General features: G+C 36.0%; 1 protein-coding gene across 1 annotated transcript in view; it reads left to right on the top strand.

Annotated features, from left to right (window-relative positions):
- Positions 1-21,396, top strand: part of CTTNBP2 (cortactin binding protein 2) — a gene marked incomplete at both ends in the record, with an annotated part of 77,511 nt that overhangs the window by 29,504 nt on the left and 26,611 nt on the right. The window contains 3 exons of the mRNA XM_079536402.1: positions 4,066-4,290; positions 9,261-10,923; positions 16,570-16,773. Coding sequence (XP_079392528.1) covers positions 4,066-4,290; positions 9,261-10,923; positions 16,570-16,773 — 2,092 coding nt within the window. The remainder of the gene's footprint in view (positions 1-4,065; positions 4,291-9,260; positions 10,924-16,569; positions 16,774-21,396) is intronic.

The following is a 21,396-nucleotide window of genomic DNA, read 5'->3' as shown; positions in this document are numbered from 1 at the left end:
TTCTGGAAAACTGTAATTACAGGTGAATGCCCAGTTGTTTGGCAAAGTTTCATGAAGTTCTGAAGTTTATTTCAAAATATTCTGGATGCCTTTTCTTTTGAAATGTTTTGTTATTAACTTAAAGTAAACTTTCAGCAACTTGCAAATCATGTAAATCATAACGTTGAGATTATTATAGGTATTGATGTATAGGAAAAGCTGTGATGCTTTCCCTCTTAATAGAAGTGCATTATTTATGTTTGTTCATCTGAACTTATGTCCATCATTTTGATGAAGCGGCAATTTATTATATTAAACATTTAATATTAATATGCATGCACTTAAATTTGACAAGTATAGATCTTAGAATCGTCGAGTGGTTTTGTTGTAAGGAACCTGTAAAGATCATGTAGCCCAACAGCCGTGCCATGAGCAGGAACATCGCTCACTGGGTCAGTTTGCCCATAGGCTGAACCAACCAGGCCTCAAACACTTTCAGGAATGGGTCATCTGAGCAGCCCGTGCCAGTGTCCCACTATCCTCAAAGTGAAGAATTTCTTCTTAATGCCAAATCTAAGTCTACCCAAATTCAGTTTAAAGCTCAATATGACTTCCTGATATTCTTCACTATTTGCATTGTCAGTAGGATATATGAGAAGCCACAAAGAAAGTGGCTACTGTGATTCAGGAGAAATTGAAACAGTGTGATTTACAGGATTTTGTGTTGACGTCTTCCTGTTTAAAAATAAATCAACAACAAAACACCACATCTCATCTGAGTTGTATGAAAAGGTACACTTTTTTTTTTTTTTTTTTTTTTTTTTTTTTTTTTTTTTTTTGTGGCTGTTAGAGGTTTTTCAATTAAAAAGCCAGTTAGCAGGAAAGGAAAGTAGATGATCTGAGTAAAATTTTCGGTTTAAGTGAAAGCTAACAGACATTTTAATTTTCCTGTCAGACTGTTGAATTTCATAACCTTTTCTCTTAGGATGTACGAGCAATTGAATATGTTTTGAAAGCAGAAAATGTATTAAGAATATTTTTAGAACTGCCCTGGGTGCAGAATACTCATTTACTGTTTTGCAGCTTCTGCTGTGGCAGTTGTAGAGTGCCATGACTTGTGAGAGCCTCTGATGCTTTGGTATACTTCTAGTGTCTTGGCAGCCTCATTCGATGTTTTGACATTCTTTACTCGGTGTTTTCCTTTATGGTGTGCTTCTTTTCTTTCTCTTTTTTTTTTTTTTAATGCTCTTTTATTCGAGGCATCTATTTTTAACCTACTTTCTATTTTTACTTTTCTGTGGCATGACAAGTTCCAGAAATGCCCTATAAGCATTGGGTTTCAGTTTAACAGAGTACTAAGTCTCTTGTACAGTGAAAAGCTCTATCAGTGCCTGATAGCTGCTGACACATGATCAGTTTGGAGGAGACAATGGATTAAGTGCAGCTCTGTCCAACCCTGCTGATGTGTTTGAGACAGAGGAGAGAAGAACACAAATAGTGATGTTAACATCATCTTGGGCATGAAAAAGATAGCCATTGGTTATGGTACTTTTTTCATTAGATAGGTCTTGCTTTAGGACCAGCACTGCAGCATCCAAGAGAGAACAGTAAAAATTGAGATACAGGCAAATGTTAATGGGTGTTGCATTGAAGTCTCATTAGATAAATGGGAGACTTCAGTCAAAATGGTGTCGTTCTCACCTTTCTGTTCTGTTCATTTGTATTTCTCTGAGCTATGCATAGTAATGTAACAGAGACTGCTTCAGATCTGAAGTTCATCTGGCCAAGTATCGTATACTGGATACCTCACAATTCTTTCATTAGATAAGTAGACTGTCATCGTTTATTTTCCTTCCTTGTTTATGACTTTAACCCCTCCAGTCTTTTTTAAGCAATACATCCGTAGCATGGATGATCATTTCTAACGTGGAAACTGTTCCAAACTTTTGGTTGTCTTCCTTGTCCTTCTTTCTTACCTAATTCTGATACAACTCTTCTTATGTTGAGAATGGTAATTGCATGCACTATCCAAGATGCAAATGAAGCATTAATTATACAGTGGCAACACAAGAGTTACTCTCTTGTTCTTTAATTTTCTCTTTACTGATCTCTGGACTTCAGAATGAAGCTCTGATGGCTTTATTTTTTAACCTACAGCTGAGCTCCTACCTTGATATTACTTCCTTTACTTTGATGGCTCACTCTCTTTATATAAACTGAGAGGCTTTTATGCTGCTGATGTTTTATGTATGGATTGTGCCTTCGTCTCTATTTAAATTCTTAACCTTTTGCATTTGTCATCCTGTTTGTCTGCTTAGTGCTTTAGTCCATTAAGGGTTAGGGCTGGCTTTGGTTTTGTTTCCTCTTCTGCTTAAAGGTTGAATACCTAAGCTATGCAATTCCTGTAATTCCTTGTATAAAGCTAGGAGCTGCAAGCATAGTCTCTCCCCAATAAATATTGCATTTTATGTTAAAATATAAGATAAAAATTGAGGCTTTGAAATATTAGACTAATTAGAAGTTATTTGCAGAGCAAATATGAATATATTTTCTGGTTCTATTTATTCTATCAAGTTGGAAAGTAGACAAAGTTTTTCAATCATCAGAGTAATCAGGAATGCTTGGATCAGCTGCAGTTAAATTATCTTTTACTTTTAAATTATCTTTTTATTTCTTCCAAAATTTCAATGTTGTACACTATGTAAATGCGAAAGTTGGGAATTCATTAAGGTACCTTATTTGTAGCTTGTCCCTGGAGAGTTTTTCTCACATAGTTCTTACGTTCTTTGATTTCTCATGCCCTGAATGGGTGTCACCTTTTATGGCCTTCTTTTCATATGTTAAGGTTATAACATCAGGCTATTGGAAGAGCTTCCTAACCCATTTTGATGGCCTCTTCTGCCCCTTCCTCCTCCTTTATCCCTCAAAATTTGCTTATTTTTCCTCAGGTTTTGCTTATTTCTCACTGAACTTGTTGAGTTTGAAATAAATCTCACATTAAAAAAACAAACAAACAAAAAAACCCTGTTATTTTTGAGATTCCTCTTTCTAATGGTGTTTTTTGTTCTGATTTTTGAAATATGCTTTGAAGAACTGCTCTGATGATTCATTTGATTTTAAGTTAACAAGCCTTCACTTCCAAAGTTTGTACTCTAAGCTTTGGCTCACATCCTTCTGCTTTCTGTTACACGTGCAAGCATGAAAACATCACAGCAAAATCTTTAGATTTAGAATAATTCTGTTGTTCGGATTTCTTCTTTTGTTTTGTTTTATTTCATAAATTAGATGAGACTTAGGCCTGGTGTTTTGGAACAATATTTTCTATTAAAAAAATTATAAGTCAGTACTGATCTGTGGCCTTCTTATGTAGTGTGTATTAAATGTATCAAAATACCTTATCTGAAATTGATCTTGTTGGGCTAAAAAAACCCAAAAATCTGTTAAGCAAAATTACATCCAGTCTTTATTGTGTGATATTTTGATTTTCTCAAAGTAGCATGGTACCGTATTTGGAAATATAATTGTGCTGTTTAATAATAGTTTGTAGAAACACCTGATATCGAGCTTTTCTTGAGCAGAGATTTGGGAAGGGTCTTGGTGACATTTTTGCACTCTTCTGAGTTACTCTGAGATTGTTTCTTATGCAAATCTCTGTATGTATGAGGATACCATCAATTCCTCTTTAATTTTAAAAATACTTATTTTGTTATTGCAAAACATGCTTCAGGTGTTTATTGCTTGCCTTTAACTAACATTTTAATACACTGAAGTAGGAAACTGTTTTGGAATCTTTGTTCTTCCCTTAACCTCTCAACGTGTCAAGCTTCTGATACTTCTGAAATTGTTCCAAACTGAAATTTCTGTACTAAATTGAGAAGCAGAAGGTTTTACTTAGCAAATTGTATTGACTGTAATGAAATGTTTGCAGCACATCAGCCCAAGTCTATTAGAAATTGGACATACCTAAAGAAAATATTTTGAAAACATTAATTTCTTGGTTGTTAAGGTCTGTTCTATGTGTAGTTATATTCCAAAGAATACATTTAGTTTTATTCCCTTATCTTGTGTTTTTTTTTCTTTTATTAGGCACGGCGCAAGGAAGTTTTTATCCAGGAACGATACGGAAGGTTTAATCTGAGTGACCCATTCCTGGCTCTTCAGAGAGATTTTGAGGCAGGGGCTGGTGAGAAAGAAAGGAAGCCAATCTGCATGAACCCGCTGTCCATTTTAGAAGCTGTTATGGCTCACTGCAGGAAAATGCAAGAGAGAATGTCAGCTCAGTTGGCTGCTTCTGAAAACAGACAAAAGAAGGTAGCCTACTACCAACCTTTTTTTTCCCTTTTCTTCTCCTTTGTTTTTTCTTTCTGATTTGTTCTTTCATGTCACTTTTTAATTTGCGCCTCTGCCTGACTTCATTATCATCACGAGTCTTGAAAATTTATTGCTTAATTGTCATATATAGTGAGGTGCTAGTTTTCTGCTGATATTTTATGTGTACACCTCATGTGTTCCATAAATCTAGCTCTAATTACGGAATAAATCAAATAGAACCAGTGAAATCATAGAAAAGAGCAACCCTGTGTATGCACACTGGAGATACCCTGACTTATACTGGGCAACCCACTCTAGCTCTCACTTTCTGAGTGGGAAGTTGGAGCAGATGACCTCCAGAGGTCCAATCTCAACCAGTCTGTGATTCTGTGACAGCTCCTGCACAGTTTGCTTAGTTTCTTGTTTCAGTGCATAGCCAGAAGTCCCTCCGTGTGCATATGTTTTTCATCCATCTTTTTAGAAAGAGGCTCTTGGAGTATGGAAGTACGAATGCATGTAAGATGACCTTATATATTAAAAATGTATCTCAAAGTCAGGATATTGCTATGTAAATTTTATTAGCAATGTCTAAATCTACAGGTACAAAAAAAGGAAGCTTTTGTCCCTTGTTTCCTAGAAGAAAACACTTTTTTTTTTTTTCCCTTAAACCATTGTTTTAAATAGCTCAATCTTTATTTTGTTGTTTTTGTTTTTTTTTTTTACTTTGAAAAATACCTACATTTCTATTAAGCATAATTCTAAAGTTTAGAATTTTTAAGCTAAACTTGAAAGCTATTCTTGAAGAAGAAAAAAAAAAAAAAAAAGTATTGCTTTTAAACTGTTAAGATGCCAACTTTTTTATTCCTATAACAAATAGGAAATTTGAGTGAGAACAGGACTTGAGCTGGCTGGTATGCGTGTGACTTATGTCTTCCTCTTTAAAATCCAAATAGAGATACTGCTTGGACAGGGTATCCTCTTCAGCTTTTTGGTTTGTAGCAACAGTTGTCATTTCTTTCAGTCATCTCCGTTAACCCCTATGTAACCTATTCATTCAGTGTTTTACCTTCCCTTGGTGCCTCATTTTCCTGTCCGCCATCTCTTAAAACCCTCTTTGGTAGAGGATAATAAAGGTATTTGGAGGGATTTCTAGAATTGTTCAACAAAATATGGTGACCCTGTGTAAGGAAAAAATAAAATAAAATTAAGCCCAGACAAACGTGACCTAAATATACAGCCAGCTGTACTTTCTCTAAGAGTGGTTCTTCCTTCTCTAAGATATGTGATGCTTCTGTCTTTCTGTTTCAAATTGCCTCGCACTCACTCATATTAAGTGATGAGGTGTTTGTACAGCTGTGCTTATTTTCTATGGATATTACTGGAATCAAGCAGGCTCACAGTGAGCTCTTTTTTGTGGAGACTTACTGCCCATGCGTATAGTGGCCCTAAAACATTCTTTGAATAAAATAATTATTTGATACTAAAAAGTCAGAACAATGTGCAAGGATGCACAAAGGAAAATGAAGAGGTGAACAAATGACTATGAGACGAAGGCTTCCCTTACACCAAATATTTAACCCTAGATGTCATTTGCTTTGTGTAAAGTCTTGAGCCCCTTCCATCTTTTCCTATGCCTTTCCTGGAGCTACTGACAAAATTCATTTTGGGGTTTCCTAGAAACTCAAAACCAGATGATCAGAGTTGACAGGTTCTTGATCTGTCAAGTGTTGGCAGATAAGTTAGTACTGGGATGCATGCTCAAAGATGGACTTCTTGATTGGAAGAGGACTGTTGATGTGATTCAGTCTAGCTTTGTGCTTAAAGCAGCTTATCCACCAGCAGTACACTTGGTCATCTGTGAACTTGTCTACCTGAGTCCTGAAAACTGTCAAGAAGAGCAGTATTACAGGCCTTCTGCACTACCATCATTTTGAAGAATGTCTTAAGGGGAAATCTTTCATGTTACCTTTTAATGAGGTTCAGCCTGCCGCTACCAAGAAGAATTTGGTTTTGCCATTGTTTTAATAACCCTTCAAGAAGTAGTATGCTGCTACTAGTTCCCTTAGTCTGTCTTTTACTAGACTAAGCAAGATCCCTTGGCCTTTTCTGACAAAGCATGTCTCTCGTGTTTAAAAGACCTTTGCTGTTAAGTTTTTCGCTGGTTCCTGTCAATTTTCTCAGTAGACCTTCCATACTCCTTTTCAGAAACTTCTTGAGCACATTTCCAAGTGTTTGTATTACTGATAAAACTTAACGTATGCAAACAGTACACTTCACAAAAAAAAAACGTTTCAGTTCATAAACTCATAATGAATCACAGCTAGTTCCAAATCTGTCATCTAAAGGAAAAAAGTACTGGGTAAATATTACCAGGTTTTGTTTGTTTGTTTTGGCTTGTAGCTTTTTATTATTATTATTCAGGATGATACAGCCAAAAGAATGGGGTGGAGGGAGATAAAGTAGAATGAGAAACTATTTCCTCTAATGCTGCTACTGCTGATTTGAAATCAAACACACAGGATCCATGTATTTATGTCTGGAATTCTTTATTTATATTCAGTGCTTTTAGAAAACCAGTCTCTCTTATGAAAATAAGACAGTGATGTCCATTGTAATTTATGGTTTATACATGGAATAATAGAAAATATTTATTCCAATTTTTCACCATAATCTCATTGCAATTTCAAGCTTATAAAAATATATACATTTGCCATGTTTTTCTTACTAGCTTTAGCAAAAAAGAAATTACCAGATATTTCACTGTTACTTAGTGGCTCTGGTTGTCCATGAGGACTAGTCTTGCAAAATTTGAAAAAGACGCTGAAATGTCATGTGAAAAACTGAAAGGAATCACTCCTAAGTAAGTTTCATTGTGACACCTTCTTAATTTAGTTTACGCTGTGTTGATTAACCTGGGATGAAGCTGTAAATCTACAGTGGAGCTCTTGGAGTTCTTCTCCCATGAAACATGATGTTTACAATGTAGATATAATTTCCCATAGTGATTTTCTCTTCACTTGCTGTTTTTTTTTTTTGTTGTTGTTGTTGTTGTTGTTGTTGTTTTTTGTCATAATAGTGAAGTTTCTCCCTGAAATAATACTATTACTAAAATATTGTGCAGAAGTGTTGCCATTACCTGTCGATGCTGATTTGTCACCAAACAGGACAACATTTTTTAGCTGTAAATGAATTTCAGACATATTCTCCACAATAGTGTGGAAAGCATTTCCAGAGCTAAGAAATTTCATCTTCTCTTGTAAAGGAGAGGGAACAGTGTGCTATAGCAACAGGCTTCTGACAAACTGTTAGATTGTAGAGCATAGGGATTTTGTTTGTTTTCTTTGCTTTGAAGAATGGGTGGGGATACTGCTGGTGGTTTGGGGGTTTTCTTTTTTTCTTTCTTTCTTTTTTTTTTGGAAAGGGGGGAAGGTTTTTTGTCTTATTTTCTTCCAGCAACCAAGAAAAATGTTATGCAGTGATAGAGAGAGAAGATATACCCTAACTATGACCAGTCCCCTGCACCATCTTGTTTCTCACATTACTGTTTGCAGTGAAAATAGTACATGATACTGGCTTAAAATCTGAAATGAGTATCAATTTGACCAGAATACTAAAATCTGAATCTGTACTCTCAGTCTTTCTCCATCTATTGAAGTGAAACTTTAATTCCAAGTAAGGTCTTAAATATATTTGCCACATCTTTCCTCAGTTGTTTGTTTTTTTTTTTAACATTGAAATATTACTGGATTGTAGAAGCATGAAACAGTTTCCTGTTGCAGTCAAAATTAGATTGTTACGAGCACTTGACTTCTTTTAGGTGTCTGAAAGTATTTTTCCAGAATAGTAACAATGGCCACTAGAAAATGCGTGCTAGCGGTACTAGTTCTGAATTGTTCTTCCTGAATGGATCTCTGTGCATGTATTAAGTAAAACTGATAAATCTGAACTGATATAAAGAGTACAGGAGAAGGAATGCTCACTGTTTTTTCATTATCCGGATATTTTTCATTATACGGGAAGCAACTGCATCAGTACGTGAGAGTAGGAATAGGAAGAACAAAACAACCAGTTTTTCTTTTGTTGTAGTTTGTGTTTTCCTAGGCAATCTCTTCTATATGTCAAACTAATTTGTGTCACCTTACTATTAGTTGCTATGTTATAAAAGGGCGCATTAATCTGTATTTTTCCAGTGCTTTTCAGTGACAGGGCCTTTGAATAAAAGCAGTCAGTGGGTAAGATGAGTTAGAGGCGATGACTGTACGAATGAGTGGAAAGTTTATTCTCATCTGTTACTTGCACATAACAAGTAGTCTTCTGATCCTAGTCTACAGTGTAGTTTACATACATCACAGATGTCAGTGAGACATACCACTGTTAGAAAGTACAGGAAGATATTTGTGTCTGTACTCAAACGTTTCTCTCAGAAATGAATGTATTGATGTAAATGTAAATAAATAAGACGGCCATTATGGGCATGAACTGCGCATTTCAACACTGATCTTCAGTCTGAGGAAGACCTAGAACCTAAGCCTTTCATTTCTGTGCTCAAAGTTTTTGTTTGAAGCTTGCTTCTTGCTTGTGGCTAATTCCTTTGCAGAGAAGAGGAATCTTACAAAGTAAAACAGGTTTGATCAGGTGCCTAATTTCAGTGCTTGCCTAATTTCTGGAGACCAGGCAGCTCCTCACTCGGAAATCTTGAGAATTTAATCAATTCATGGAGTCTCTATGTTATCAACAGGAAAAAAAAATGAAGATGACTTTACTTATCTCTGGAGAGCAATTCAGAGAGTATCTACATCTTTCTCTTGCTTTTAGACATTTTCATGAGAAACCATCAATCACTTTCCTGGGCAGACAGGTTCATTTCAGGTGTACTCTCAAAGGTTAAAATATTAATGTCAAGTTAATAGTAGGTTATATTGAAAGCCTCCCTCTTGTTAATGCATTTTTTTCTATATGCTTTCTTACAGCTGGAAATGGAAAAATCTCAGTTACAGAATCTTGAGCTGGAGCACAAAAAGCTATCTGCTCGTCTCGAAGAAGAACGGGGCAAGAATAAGCACATAGTATTGATGCTAGTGAAAGAGTGTAAACAGTTATCTGGACGAATTGTAGAAGAAGCCCAAAAATTGGAAGAAGTGATGTCAAAATTTGAAGAGGAAAAGAAAAAGGCTAGTGAACTGGAGGAGTCTCTTGCAGCTGAGAAACAAAAGAGTACTCAAATGGAAGCTCAGATGGAAAAGCAGCTGTCTGAGTTTGACACAGAGAGAGAGCAGTTGCGTGCCAGACTTCATAGAGAAGAAGCACACACCAGTGACCTCAGAGAAGAGAGAGATAAAATGATAAAAATGATTGAGCAATTAAGGAAGGAGAATGAGAGTAAAGCTAATCTTTCTCTTAAAAATAAAGATAAAAATAAAGATAGGAGTTTTGTTTCTGTTTCTGTTGAAACAGAAGAGTCAGTTTCAAGAACTATTGCCTGCCAAACAGATCCTGTAGCGGTAGACAGTAGTGCTGAAAATACGAAGAAGTTGCCTTTGACTGTATCTGTGAAGCCTTCTGCAGTGAACCCCTTAGTGTCTGGCAATACAAAAATGAATGTGTGTGCTAATGCAGCATTTGTGAAGCCTGTCCTTGATAGGCAATCTTCACATAATGAACTTGTCCCTCCTTCAACTCCTGTTCTTACACAGAGTCCAAACAGAGTTGAGGAAAATGGACCAAGCACAGGCCTAGCACCTGATTTACCAAGTAGCACTTCCCCTCTTTCAAATAGCACTTCCCTTTCCACTTCTTCTGCACCAACTGTCACAACTCAGAATTACTCGCTGACTTCATCTATGCACAGTTTGCATTCCCCATCTGCCAGCACTACCAGCCAGCCAGGCCTAAATCCGCGAATCCAAGCAGCTAGGTTTAGATTTCAAGTAAATGCTAATGATCCAGACCAAAATGGAAACACAACCCAAAGCCCTCCCTCGAGGGACGTATCCCCTACTAGTCGTGACAACCTAGTTGCCAAGCAAGTAGCTCGAAATACCGTGACCCAAGTCCTCTCGAGATTTACAAGCCCTCAGAGCAGCGCTCCAGTGCGCCCTGGGGTGTCACATTCAGTGGATGCTGGCACCTACCCCCCAGTCGGTAGAATGAATTTAAAGACGCCTAGCGTATCAAGAGTTGACAGAGGAAATCCTCCACCTATTCCTCCTAAAAAACCAGGGCTTTCGCAAACTCCTTCACCGCCACACCCACAGCTAAAGGTTTTAATGGATAGTAGTCGATCCCCAAATACAAGTGCAAAAACTGATAGCAAAACTGTGACCTCACCTCTTTCAAGTTCACCACAAGGAATCAGGGTAATAAATGAGGAAATTATTTCTAAGTCCTCACCTCAGCTGCCACCAAAACCTGCTATAGATTTATCTGTGGCACCTGCAGGCTGTGCCATTCCAGCCGTAGCCACATCTCAGGTGGGTGCCTGGCCTTCCCACTTCCCTGGACTGAACCAACCTGCATGTTCAGAAAATTCCTTTGTCATTCCCACCACCATTGCCTGTAGCTCCTCCATAAACCCTGTTAGTGCTTCATCCTGTAGACCATGTGATTCAGACAGCCTCCTGGTAACAGCATCAGGTAAAGGGATTGATATGCTACAAACTATCTCCCTCTAAAGTAATGTTTTGTTTTTCCTCTAAATCTCTCATTTGCTACATTCACTTTTTTTATATACCTTTCTTTGTTTATTTTCTAAGCACTGAAATTTACATTTATATTTTTTCCCACTTTCCAGGGGTATGGGAGTTCTTCTGCATGATTAATTAGTTTGCTTCCTCAAGGAAGTCTCCAAATTGAATGTTTTGTTGTTTTGATTTTTTTGTTTGTTTGTTTTTGCAAATAAGCTGTAGATTTTGAAATACTAAATAAGCTACCTTTCTAATGTTATTATTTTGAGCTATAAAATGCTTTCTTAGTCTGAAATAGTGTTTTGAACATGATTCTGCTGATGATCTTCGATGGAATATGTATTTCAGTGCCTTTCAGTGCTTTGTGAGCCTTTCAGAAAATAGGGCATAGCTGGGACTGCTGTGTTCTTTTCCTGTAGTATTAAGTGGTTGCAACTTAAGGTATGTTATTGCCTGGATAACAGTGCAGTTCCAAATATATCACTTCATACCTATAGAAGTATATATGTATATATATTTCCATTTTTCTGTAGGCTTTTTGTAGGTGTTTATAGTAGTAGGCTTTATAAATACTTGTAGGTAGTATCTCCCAGATTCACTTCCACTGGTATCTGCAAGGATTTGATGTTGGAGAAAGTTAAAAACTAAATGTTACGTCAGCAGTCCAAGTTTGGGGTCAGTGCATGTATCTGCTATTCATTTTGCATTGTGGTGGTCTAATGGCAGCTTCAGGATATCTTAATGAACAGCTAAATGAACAGAGACAGCCTTAATGTATGTTTGAGTTCATGTCCTTGATAGGGTCAGTACTGCTGAAAGATCAGGTAAAAGATCCTCTTTGCCCTCACTTCTGCAGTGAGAAGGCAGCTGCACGATTATGGAGCACTTCAGATGCAAAAAAATCTTCATTAACATTGAAGAATGTTTCAGCAGTCTGAAAAACTTCATGTGGTTATTTTCAGTTCAGTTATGGTCCTTTAGTCCCTTGTGACTTCGGTACCTTTATCTTACCTGTAGGGAATGAACTTCTCCCCACAGTACAGTTGGTGTGCTTCCATTTGATAGAGGGCCCACTTTTTATGGGTCGTCACCCTGCTGAGGCAGTTGAACTAACTCTGGTTCTTGGGGAAACTGTTTTGAAAGCAGCACGATTATATATACATGGATGTATGGATGGATATACAATTATATCCAATTGTAATGTTTTATGTGTTCAGATGGTCTCTTGTGATTTAGGTTTTAGTTACTATTCATTTGCAATCAAAAGGATAGAATCAGTTGTAACCATTTTGGCCATGGCAGGGGGTTGAAGCTCAATGGTCTTCAAGGTCCCTTCCCATCTAAGCTGTTCTATGATTTAACCTTGTAATCCTTGTTCTGAACATTTGACACTTCATGTTTTGTAAATTGCACTTCTTTTTGTGAAGCTTTGCAATTCCAAGTGGGAAATGTGTCCCATTATCAGAAGTACACAAAGAATGGTTGCTTACACTCCAGCTGGTGGTCTATTCTTTTACTTTGTTGCTACAGAGCTGTGGTTTTAATGTCTCCTTTACCAGCCTACAAAATAAGGCAGAAAAAAAAAACTGTACTAAATTTGTCTGTAATATTCAGGTACTCTATCTTTAACCTAAACTTAGATTTGATTGAATTTATTTCCAATCCCAGATTTATTTCTCTTTTTTTTTTTTTTTTAAGGGAATTTAATCTATTTTGGCTGTGTTCTTGCAAACTGCACTGGAACTGTGTAGACTATGAGCAAGGTACATTATACAAATATGGAAAGATATTTCCCTCAAATTTTATGCCTAGGAAAAAATAGATTTTATAATTATATGTGGAAATAGAATTTGCCTTAGGAAAAAAAGAGGACTAAATTTAATTATACTATTTTAAGTAAGATAAAGTGGCCAGTTATGCCTGAGTTAATGTCACTCATTCACTCTTTTTTCGGTTTCTTTTTAGAGCATGTTCTTTCTTAAACTACTTTCTCATATCTGCATTTTCATGCCCTCTAGCCACAGATTCAATTACTTATATGAATTTTCTGATTGGTTTCAGTCTTTTATTTACTTTTTTTTTTTCCCTCTCAGAAAGTGTTTGGAATTTCAATTTTGCTTTCATTTAAAGCAGAACATAGTGAAATCCAATTCATATTTTATCGTAGAGGAAGTAATGAGCTTTAGTCATTATTAGTTAATATTTAAGAAAATATGCAAAAGATTTAACAAATTAGAAAGCACTGAAGGTATCTTTGTTTTTAAATGTTTGTTTGTTGATAAATTTGTGTTTCTTCTTACTGTGGAGTCAGAAGAATTGATAATAGCATAGTTACTAAGGTATTCTTTTTATTAATTTGAAAACTGTCCTAGCTAGGTCAGATTGCTTTAAGAACATGTCAGTAGCATGATTTTCAATAAGGAAGTGCCTTGGTTCTAGAGAGAGCAAGCATTAGGAGAAAATTGGAAATGTGAGCACAGATTGTTTCAGTTACACGTTCTCTTGAATTAATGCTATGATATTTGCCTTTAAATGTGAGGCAGTTCACTGTGTTGCCCTTTTCATTCCCAGTAAGGAAGGATGCCAACTTTTGTCATTAACGTTGACCAGACTGCACAGCAAGAAATTACAATGAACATTTATGGCCTGATTTGAAATCTGTGACAGTGTTTTCATTAACTTCAGCAGCCTTTCAACTGGTGCCAAAGTGCTTCTGCTCTGTTTGGATTCCTACTTTTCAATGGCTGCAAGACTTCAAAATGGAAACAAATCTAGGCAGTTGGATTTTCATACCCCTGGGATTTCTGCTTTCACTTTCTTCTTGGTTTTGCGCTTTTTGTGTCACTCTTCACTGAAGTGTTTTTTTTATTTTGCTCATTTCTATAATGATTTCTATGATTATTCTCTCTATACAATTGGCTTAGAAGATAAAAGTGGGGGGTGAGATACTGATCTGGGCTCTGAAATTAACCACCTCCACATTCTGAAGCTGATGCCAGAAGCTGTTTTTGTCTGTCCCTCTGCCCTTCATCACTGCACGTTCTACACGCTTTCACAGATGCTTCACATTTCCTAACTTTTTGTTTCTGTGATGATGGACCTGTAATAATGGTTATTAGTATTTCTGATGTCGCTTTTTTTTTCCTGGATGAATGCAGCATTGTTTTTGTTTACATTGATGATAGAAGATAAACTTACCTTGTTATCCAGTTCTCATATTTTTCTGTGAAAAGATTCCATCCAGTGATAACTTAGTATAGTGAATTTCATCATTCAATTGCAACATTGTTTTGGTGGTGGTTTTTTTTGTTTGTTTGTTTTGTTTTTTTTTTTCTTCTTCTCCTCCTCCTCCTCCATTTCATCATGTTCAAGCAAAAAATTAAAATACCATGTATGGACCAATAAACATTCCTTTTTTTTTTTTTTTTTTTTTTTTTTTTTGCTATTTCTATTAAGGCTTAAAAAAAAAAAAAAAGAAAAGAAAAGAAAAAGAAAAGAAACACACCTTTTTCAATAGTGAAGGATTCCCAGCAGTATTATTCCCAAACTGCTTTGCAGAACAAAGTTCCTGCTGATAGTTTAGTGTCAAGCTCACCAAACTGCCCCAGGTAATTCCAGTACAAACCAAATTAAGTTATAAAATGAAGGCAGAAGCTTGAACAAACACTATCAGTATTTGGAGTGTCACACAAGCAAAGCTGGCTATCATTAACTACCATGCCAAGGGAGTAAAGAATAAATATGAACTGCTGCTTTAAAGACATTGATGTATATGAACAATTAGCACAATTAGTTTCAAAAAATGATGAGAGATAGGAAAAATAAAAGCATTTTTTACAGTAGAGAGGATGAAGAGAAGTTATTTTTCAAACCTTCGGCATTTTGTCAGTCAGCTGTTGTCAAATGTCAGAACTCTAAATGCAGTGCATTTTACCACTTAAAATATGTAGTTTACTTCACATGTTTGGAAAATGTTTAAAATTCCCAAAATATCAGAAAAACAAATATTAATGAAGGTATTGATAGTCAGAAAGAAACTCCAGAATTGAAGTTGTATAAAGATGGATGGAATTACATTCAGAGATTATCAGCAGCTTCAAGCTGGGTTTGTAACTTAACTCTGTAGTTGTACTGATGAATTTTGTAAGTCATATTAATATAGAATTCATATTAATTAAGTTGAATAATAAGCTAAACTTGTGGTAATACTGCAAATACGCTTCCTTTACATACTGAGCTAGTGAACTTAATTGGAAATGATAAATTCACTTGCTTTTAAAACAAATAGAAGATACTCTTAGCACTTATTTTTGTTGTTTTAAACAGGGGTTTAAAAGAAAGCTATGCATTCTTTATTAACTCTACTCAGATGATGGCTTGTGTAACTCTTGATGTAAATTAAATTTGCTCAAAACTTCCCAAACCTTTTACATCTGTAGAATTCTTCTGGATTAATTTCCCCCCCCCCCCCCCCCCGAAACATGGAGCAGATCATCCCAGTAAGCTGCTTTTCTGCTGTATATGTTAAAGGTTGGGTAGCACTTACTCAGCTCAGTGGAGCTGGAAGTAATGCTCTGCCAGCTCTACTTTAGTGTTGAGTGTCACTGAACCTCAGTAAAGTCTGGGCAAGTTTGCCTTGTATTGTCAGATTTCAGTCTCAGATCCTAGCTTGTATTTGCCTGCAGAACACAAATAAAACCTACTTACCTAAGAGAGAAATAGAATGTGCATTTTCTAAAGGGAATAGTTAAAATAAGAAAAGATCTTTCTTCTATTTTCTATTGCAGTCCTGGGTCAAAGAAGAATCCACAATTTTTTTTATACCTTATGCAAAAAACTTCATATTCTTAACAAACTCCCTACTAAAACTCAAAATTAATGGATGCAACATTTAACCAAGATAACTCCTAAGCTTTTATAGCTTTGAATTGAATATTGTCTTTGAGCTGGGTGGCTTGGAAGCTTTCACAAGTAAATTTTATATAGCCTCTCTCATTCACATATTGTTTACGTATTGCTGAGTAAAATATTACCTTGAAGCATAGCTCAGTATTTATTTCTGCAAGTTTTTTTTTTTTTTTTTTTCTTCCCTCTGCAAAGTTACTTTAAGTTATTAAGGGCTCTTTGCATCATTTGTTTATATAGCAGTGGGTGAGATATAAATACTGACGTTTGAGCTAAGACTGTAAGGGAAGTGAATGCATTTTATTTTAGAAACTTTTTCTTGGCTACTTAAAAAAGCTGAAAGCCTTTGCAACATATCAGTAATCCACTTAAAGCTTATAAAAAATTCAGTAGTTTCTTAGTTTTGTTATAATTTTGGCAGACATCTAGTTGCTGCTACAGTTCATAACAAGATTTATGTTAAATTGCTGTAATGAAATCTTGTTTGCATTAACATCTGGTCACCCCTGTACACAGTATTCTTTTTTCAGATTACCTTCTAAAAGACAAAGCATCACCACATAACTTGAGCTAAACTAACAAATCTTGTCATTTTGAAGATCATTCTTAACATTCAAAGGAACACAGAAAATGCAGACTTTTTTTTTTTTTAATTTGTCTTCCTTCTAACTTCTGTTGCTTTAACTCACAGGCTGGTCTTCCTCCCTAACCCCTTTGTTAACAAGCGGTGGTCCTGTCCCCCTGGGTGGCAGGCCCACCCTTCTTCACCAAGCTGCTGCCCAGGGAAATGTCACTTTATTATCAATGCTGCTTAATGAAGAAGGACTGGACATTAATTACTCTTGTGAAGATGGCTATTCTGCCTTGTATTCTGCTGCTACGAATGGACACACAGGTAAGCAATTATAAGATTTGTTTATGTTCAGCACATTCACGTGAAATAGTAAAATCTTATTTCATAAATTTTTAATACTAAATTAACCAAATTTTGGATCTGTACCAAGTTACTTGGGAAACAAACTGTCTTCATTTTTAAACTTGATGAAATAATCTTAGTTCATTCTCTACATTCTACTGAAGTAGTTAGCAGTTTTCTTTCCCGTCTTTCCCAACTCAAGGTGGTAGCATCTGTTGAACCTCCCAACAGTCAGCCTTCGTATTTTACAGGTAACTTTATAAAATGAGGAACATTGTAGTGAAAGATGTTTAATTGATACAAACTCTAAGCAATGATTTTTCTGACAATTAACATAGATCTTTTGAACAGCAGCTTTCTCAAAATCAGTGTACAGTTAACTGTAATTTTTCATACAGATTTGAAAACCTGCAACCAAGAGCTTGTTTTGTTATTTGTTATGCTCGTTTTTCGGCACTGAAGACAAAGTTCTTCAATACAAATGACTGAGATTTCACTAATTTCAGTAAAGTCTTGATTTTTTTCTGTGAGGTGAAACACACTGTCTTAAAGACCTTTGCATTCATGACTACTTTGTGACTTTCTCTAACAGTGCGTCTATTTGTGACATAATTAGAAATTTCTGACTCATTGATTAAAACAATATTTGCAGAATTTTTTTTTTTCTTCTGAAGCCTTTTTAAAGTCAGAGTGTAAATTGAGGTTCTCAAATCCATGCTTAAACAAATAGTATACATTTTTCTGATACATTCAAGGTTAATTTTGCTAGCAGACATAGGGACAGGAAGAATTTTCCTTATGTCCATAATGTATTTTTTCTTTCTTTACTAAGTACTATGATTTAGTTTCTAGAATCATCTGAACCTTTCTGTTTGACAGATATTTGCTGTTGCCTTGTGTTACAGTTGGTGTTAGAGCTGGAAAGATTATCGTGGTGAAAACGGGAAAAGAAACAAACAGGGAAGGAATTCTTACCTGTGTCCAAAGATGTAGGTCTAAAGATGTAGGTTTATAGGAAAGACTCCACTGAGAAGGGATCTCCAGCAAGAGATCCTTCCCTAGGGGCAGTCAGCCCTTAAATGGGGTCTAGGAAGTGACTTGCCTTCACCTGTGCTCTGCGGCTGACTCAGTCCTTTCCCCAGGTGTCCATCAGTGGTTAAGGCCATGACTCAGCAGTTCCATACCCTATGACCCTTAAAATATTGGAGAAGTCCCTTTCTTTTATTTTCTTCTTGTGCAATTTATTGTTCTCAGTAGTAAGGGTCCCATTTTATCACAATGTGTGGAATTTTTTTTCCCCTCACTGAATGAATGTTCTGTAGATTCTTCTAGATTTATGTCCTTAGGTGGTGTTCGTGGGTGACAGTGCTTGCTCTAATTTTTCTCTCGTCTTGTATTCCTAAGCTGTTTCCAAGCAAATACCCTGAATTTCAATTTCAATTACTAAACAGCTCTTACTGACAGCAAAAGCGATTTGTTTGCTTGTTTTATTGTGAAAATTTCAAATAACAGAGGTCCCTGAGTGATGTATGAAAACAAACACGTGTACAGACATCCTATAGTTGTTGGTATCTTTTACATTTTAAGATAAAAATTATATTACAGTGGTTTTAGCATTACACTTCCATTTATAGTTTCAGGATGTGTGAAGTACTTTCATTTACAAATCATCACATTTTGGTGACTAAAATTGTATGAATTCTGAATGAATCACACAGCAACAGCATTTATGTCTTAATAGATTGTGTGAAAATTGAGAGTGAGGTGAACAATTAGATTAATAGTATTTTTGGATAAAGATTTTTGTGTTTTGATATGTAATCCTTTGTTTGTTGCTTGCAGATTGTTCCAAAAAGCGCAGATAAGATGTGGCTCTTCAAAATGCAGGCTTTAAATAGATGTAAATACATATAGACTTAAGAATTATAGGGATTAGTATCTTATTTTAAAAAGTCCTTTTTAATAGCTTTCTTAACTAAACAGCTGGGAAAAATAAAGGATGCTGATGTAATATTAAGAAGGATTAAACCATTTAATTTTACAAACTTTTTCACTGCATTAAGTAGGATTGTCAATGGTAAATTGCTGTCTTTACAGTATTTTTTTTCTCCTCCTCCTGTCTTTCTGTGAAAGACCTAACACATACTCTTAAACTAAAGGGTAAGAACACCATGATTTGATTTATTGAAAATACTTTCAACCTGAAGTTAGTGACTAAATGGATTCAGTGATTTATGGGACTCCTTGTTTCCTCTAAATCAACTAAACAGATTTTTTTTATTTCTCCTGGGAAATAGTTGGCCAGAAGAAAAGAGTAGCTCAGGATTTGTTAGGGGCTCCCATCCTGAGTACCCCTTCAGAAACAAAACACTGTGTTTCAGAGTGGCTGGGAAGAGTGGAAAGCAAATGGTCTCCATGTGCTTTCAGTGAATAAATACAGTATTTAAGATCTGTGGCTAACTAAAGAAAGGTAGAGCACTCTGTAACCAAGACAGTGGCAGCAGCTGTTGTGTCCTTTGAGTTCAGTCTGTAGAGAAAATTGACAGCTATGCAATAAAAGAGAATACTCAAATGTTCTTTCTTAATCTGTTCTGTTTGCAAAATGTGTAGTTTTCCTGTTCATAAACAGTTGCCCTTTGAGAGCTGCAGATGAGATTTGTTTTTTCCCAGCACATGAAGTTCATAGCAGCTCCTTTGTTTCTGTGCTCCCACAGTCCTGCGTATTGTAGGTCTTGAGAGAGACAACTTCACTCTAAAAATATACATAAATACTTCCTTTGTGTTTGAATGAGTGCTGGGAAACTTGTTTTTTATGATTTAGCCACCTAGCTGGGAGAACTGAACAGATTGTTCTGTCAGGCCATTTTGGTTTGATCCACTAAGAAAGCAGAAGTCACTTCAATCTGTGACGCACTTGATAAAATGCACAGTGGTTCACATGGGTAATACACAGAATCACAGAACTGTTTGAGTTGGAAAGGAGCATAAAGACAATCTTGTTCCAAGCTCCTGCCAAGAGCAGGGGCACCTTGAAGTAGGTGAAGTTGCCCAAAGCCTCATCTGTCTGCATATCTGAATAGCATTGGCAATTCTAACCATTCTCTGTCATATGTAAGGTTGCTGAGAAAAGGAGAAATAAATAGCAATAGTTCCCAGTATAGAAATGTGAAGAGAATAATAATAATTATCCTATGTACTCAGCTATATATTAATTGTATGCTTTTATGGTATAATCAATTCTCTTCTGCCCTGCGTGTTTGGAGGCTGTGGTACGATGGTTGATAGGAAAAACTGGGAATGTAGGAAGTAGAAAGGAGTGAAGTGCAGACATACAGCTACATGGAGTCAGCTCTGCCGAGCCGCTGGGTGCATCTGCAGTGTTTGCCAGCACTCTGGAAGAACTATCTACTGAGCTTAGATGGAGAGCAATGAAGTCTCCGGGTGTTTGTGCTAAGGAACTTCCATGTTCTGCTTTTGCTTTGACCAAAACCTTTAACAACATCAGTGTCTGTCTTGTGCTTTCCCTCTTGATATATCCCCTGCACTGCTGATTGCTTCTATGGCAGACAGCAATGAACTGAAGTTAATGAGTCTGGGTAGACCCAAATTACCCTCCTCCAAATCCCAATCAAAAGTCCATCCAAAGGACTTAGGCTTCTTGGAGACTTTTGCTCTTTTACGTGATGTGCCATCAGAACAGGTTGTGTAGAGCTTGCTGGCTCATGTGTTATGCCTTCTGAAAGTAGCTATAATTCCTCATGCTTGCACCTAGCCCAGAGAATAAATGGCTCTTTTCAGTGATCTTCACCAGAAACAGAATTTTCACATAGATAAGCTACAACCTGAATGATCTGCCAATCAATAAGTGAGTTAACTGTACTTTTTTGGAAAGGTGGTCTTGTTCTGTGCAATCTTTGTTGCTTCTGCATGGCTAACATACGCTTTGTGAACGAATCAAAGAGTATTCTAGCCAAATGCAACTTTTTTTTTTAACAACCTTCAAAAACCTTAGAAGTTTTAGGCATTTTAGGATGTCAAGCAGGAATCCTTTTTTTTTTTTTTTTTCAAGTTGACTGTTTAATGTAAGACTGAGATTGAAATGGAAAAGGGGAAAAATGATGTAATAATGAGTATTTTTTTCTGTTACATGGTGATGGAAAACTTTAATTACTAATTTCTTACCTGTGGGAAGAGCAATTAAGTTAACATATTAAGTTCTAGTAACTTGTCCTCACAAAAAAACCTTAAAAAAAAAAAAAAAAAAAAAAAGAGCCATTTCAAATCAGGTCACATATTTAAGAATCTTAATTTGCAGTATAATGACTTGCAGTGTTTTAGAATCTTACTTCTTAAATTGTTTGTTTAATCAGCTCCACAACATCCACATTAAATATTTGAAAGAGTTGCAACAGGAGTTGAGTATGTTCAGAAACATTTTAGATGAGTCAGATTTCTAAGCAATTCTAAAAATATGTTTCTGGTATCTAGAGATAAACTTCACTGTCAAAGCTCATCTCCAGGTTCTTCCTCAATTCTGTATGAGAAAGAATTAAGCTTGCTTAGAAATTGGGTCAAGAGTGAGAACTGTTGTTCAAGCTGGGT

Source organism: Tetrao urogallus, assembly GCF_951394365.1.
Source record: "Tetrao urogallus genome assembly, chromosome: 1".
Taxonomy (NCBI): Eukaryota; Metazoa; Chordata; class Aves; order Galliformes; family Phasianidae; genus Tetrao; species Tetrao urogallus.
This window is presented reverse-complemented; position numbering and strand designations above follow the sequence as displayed.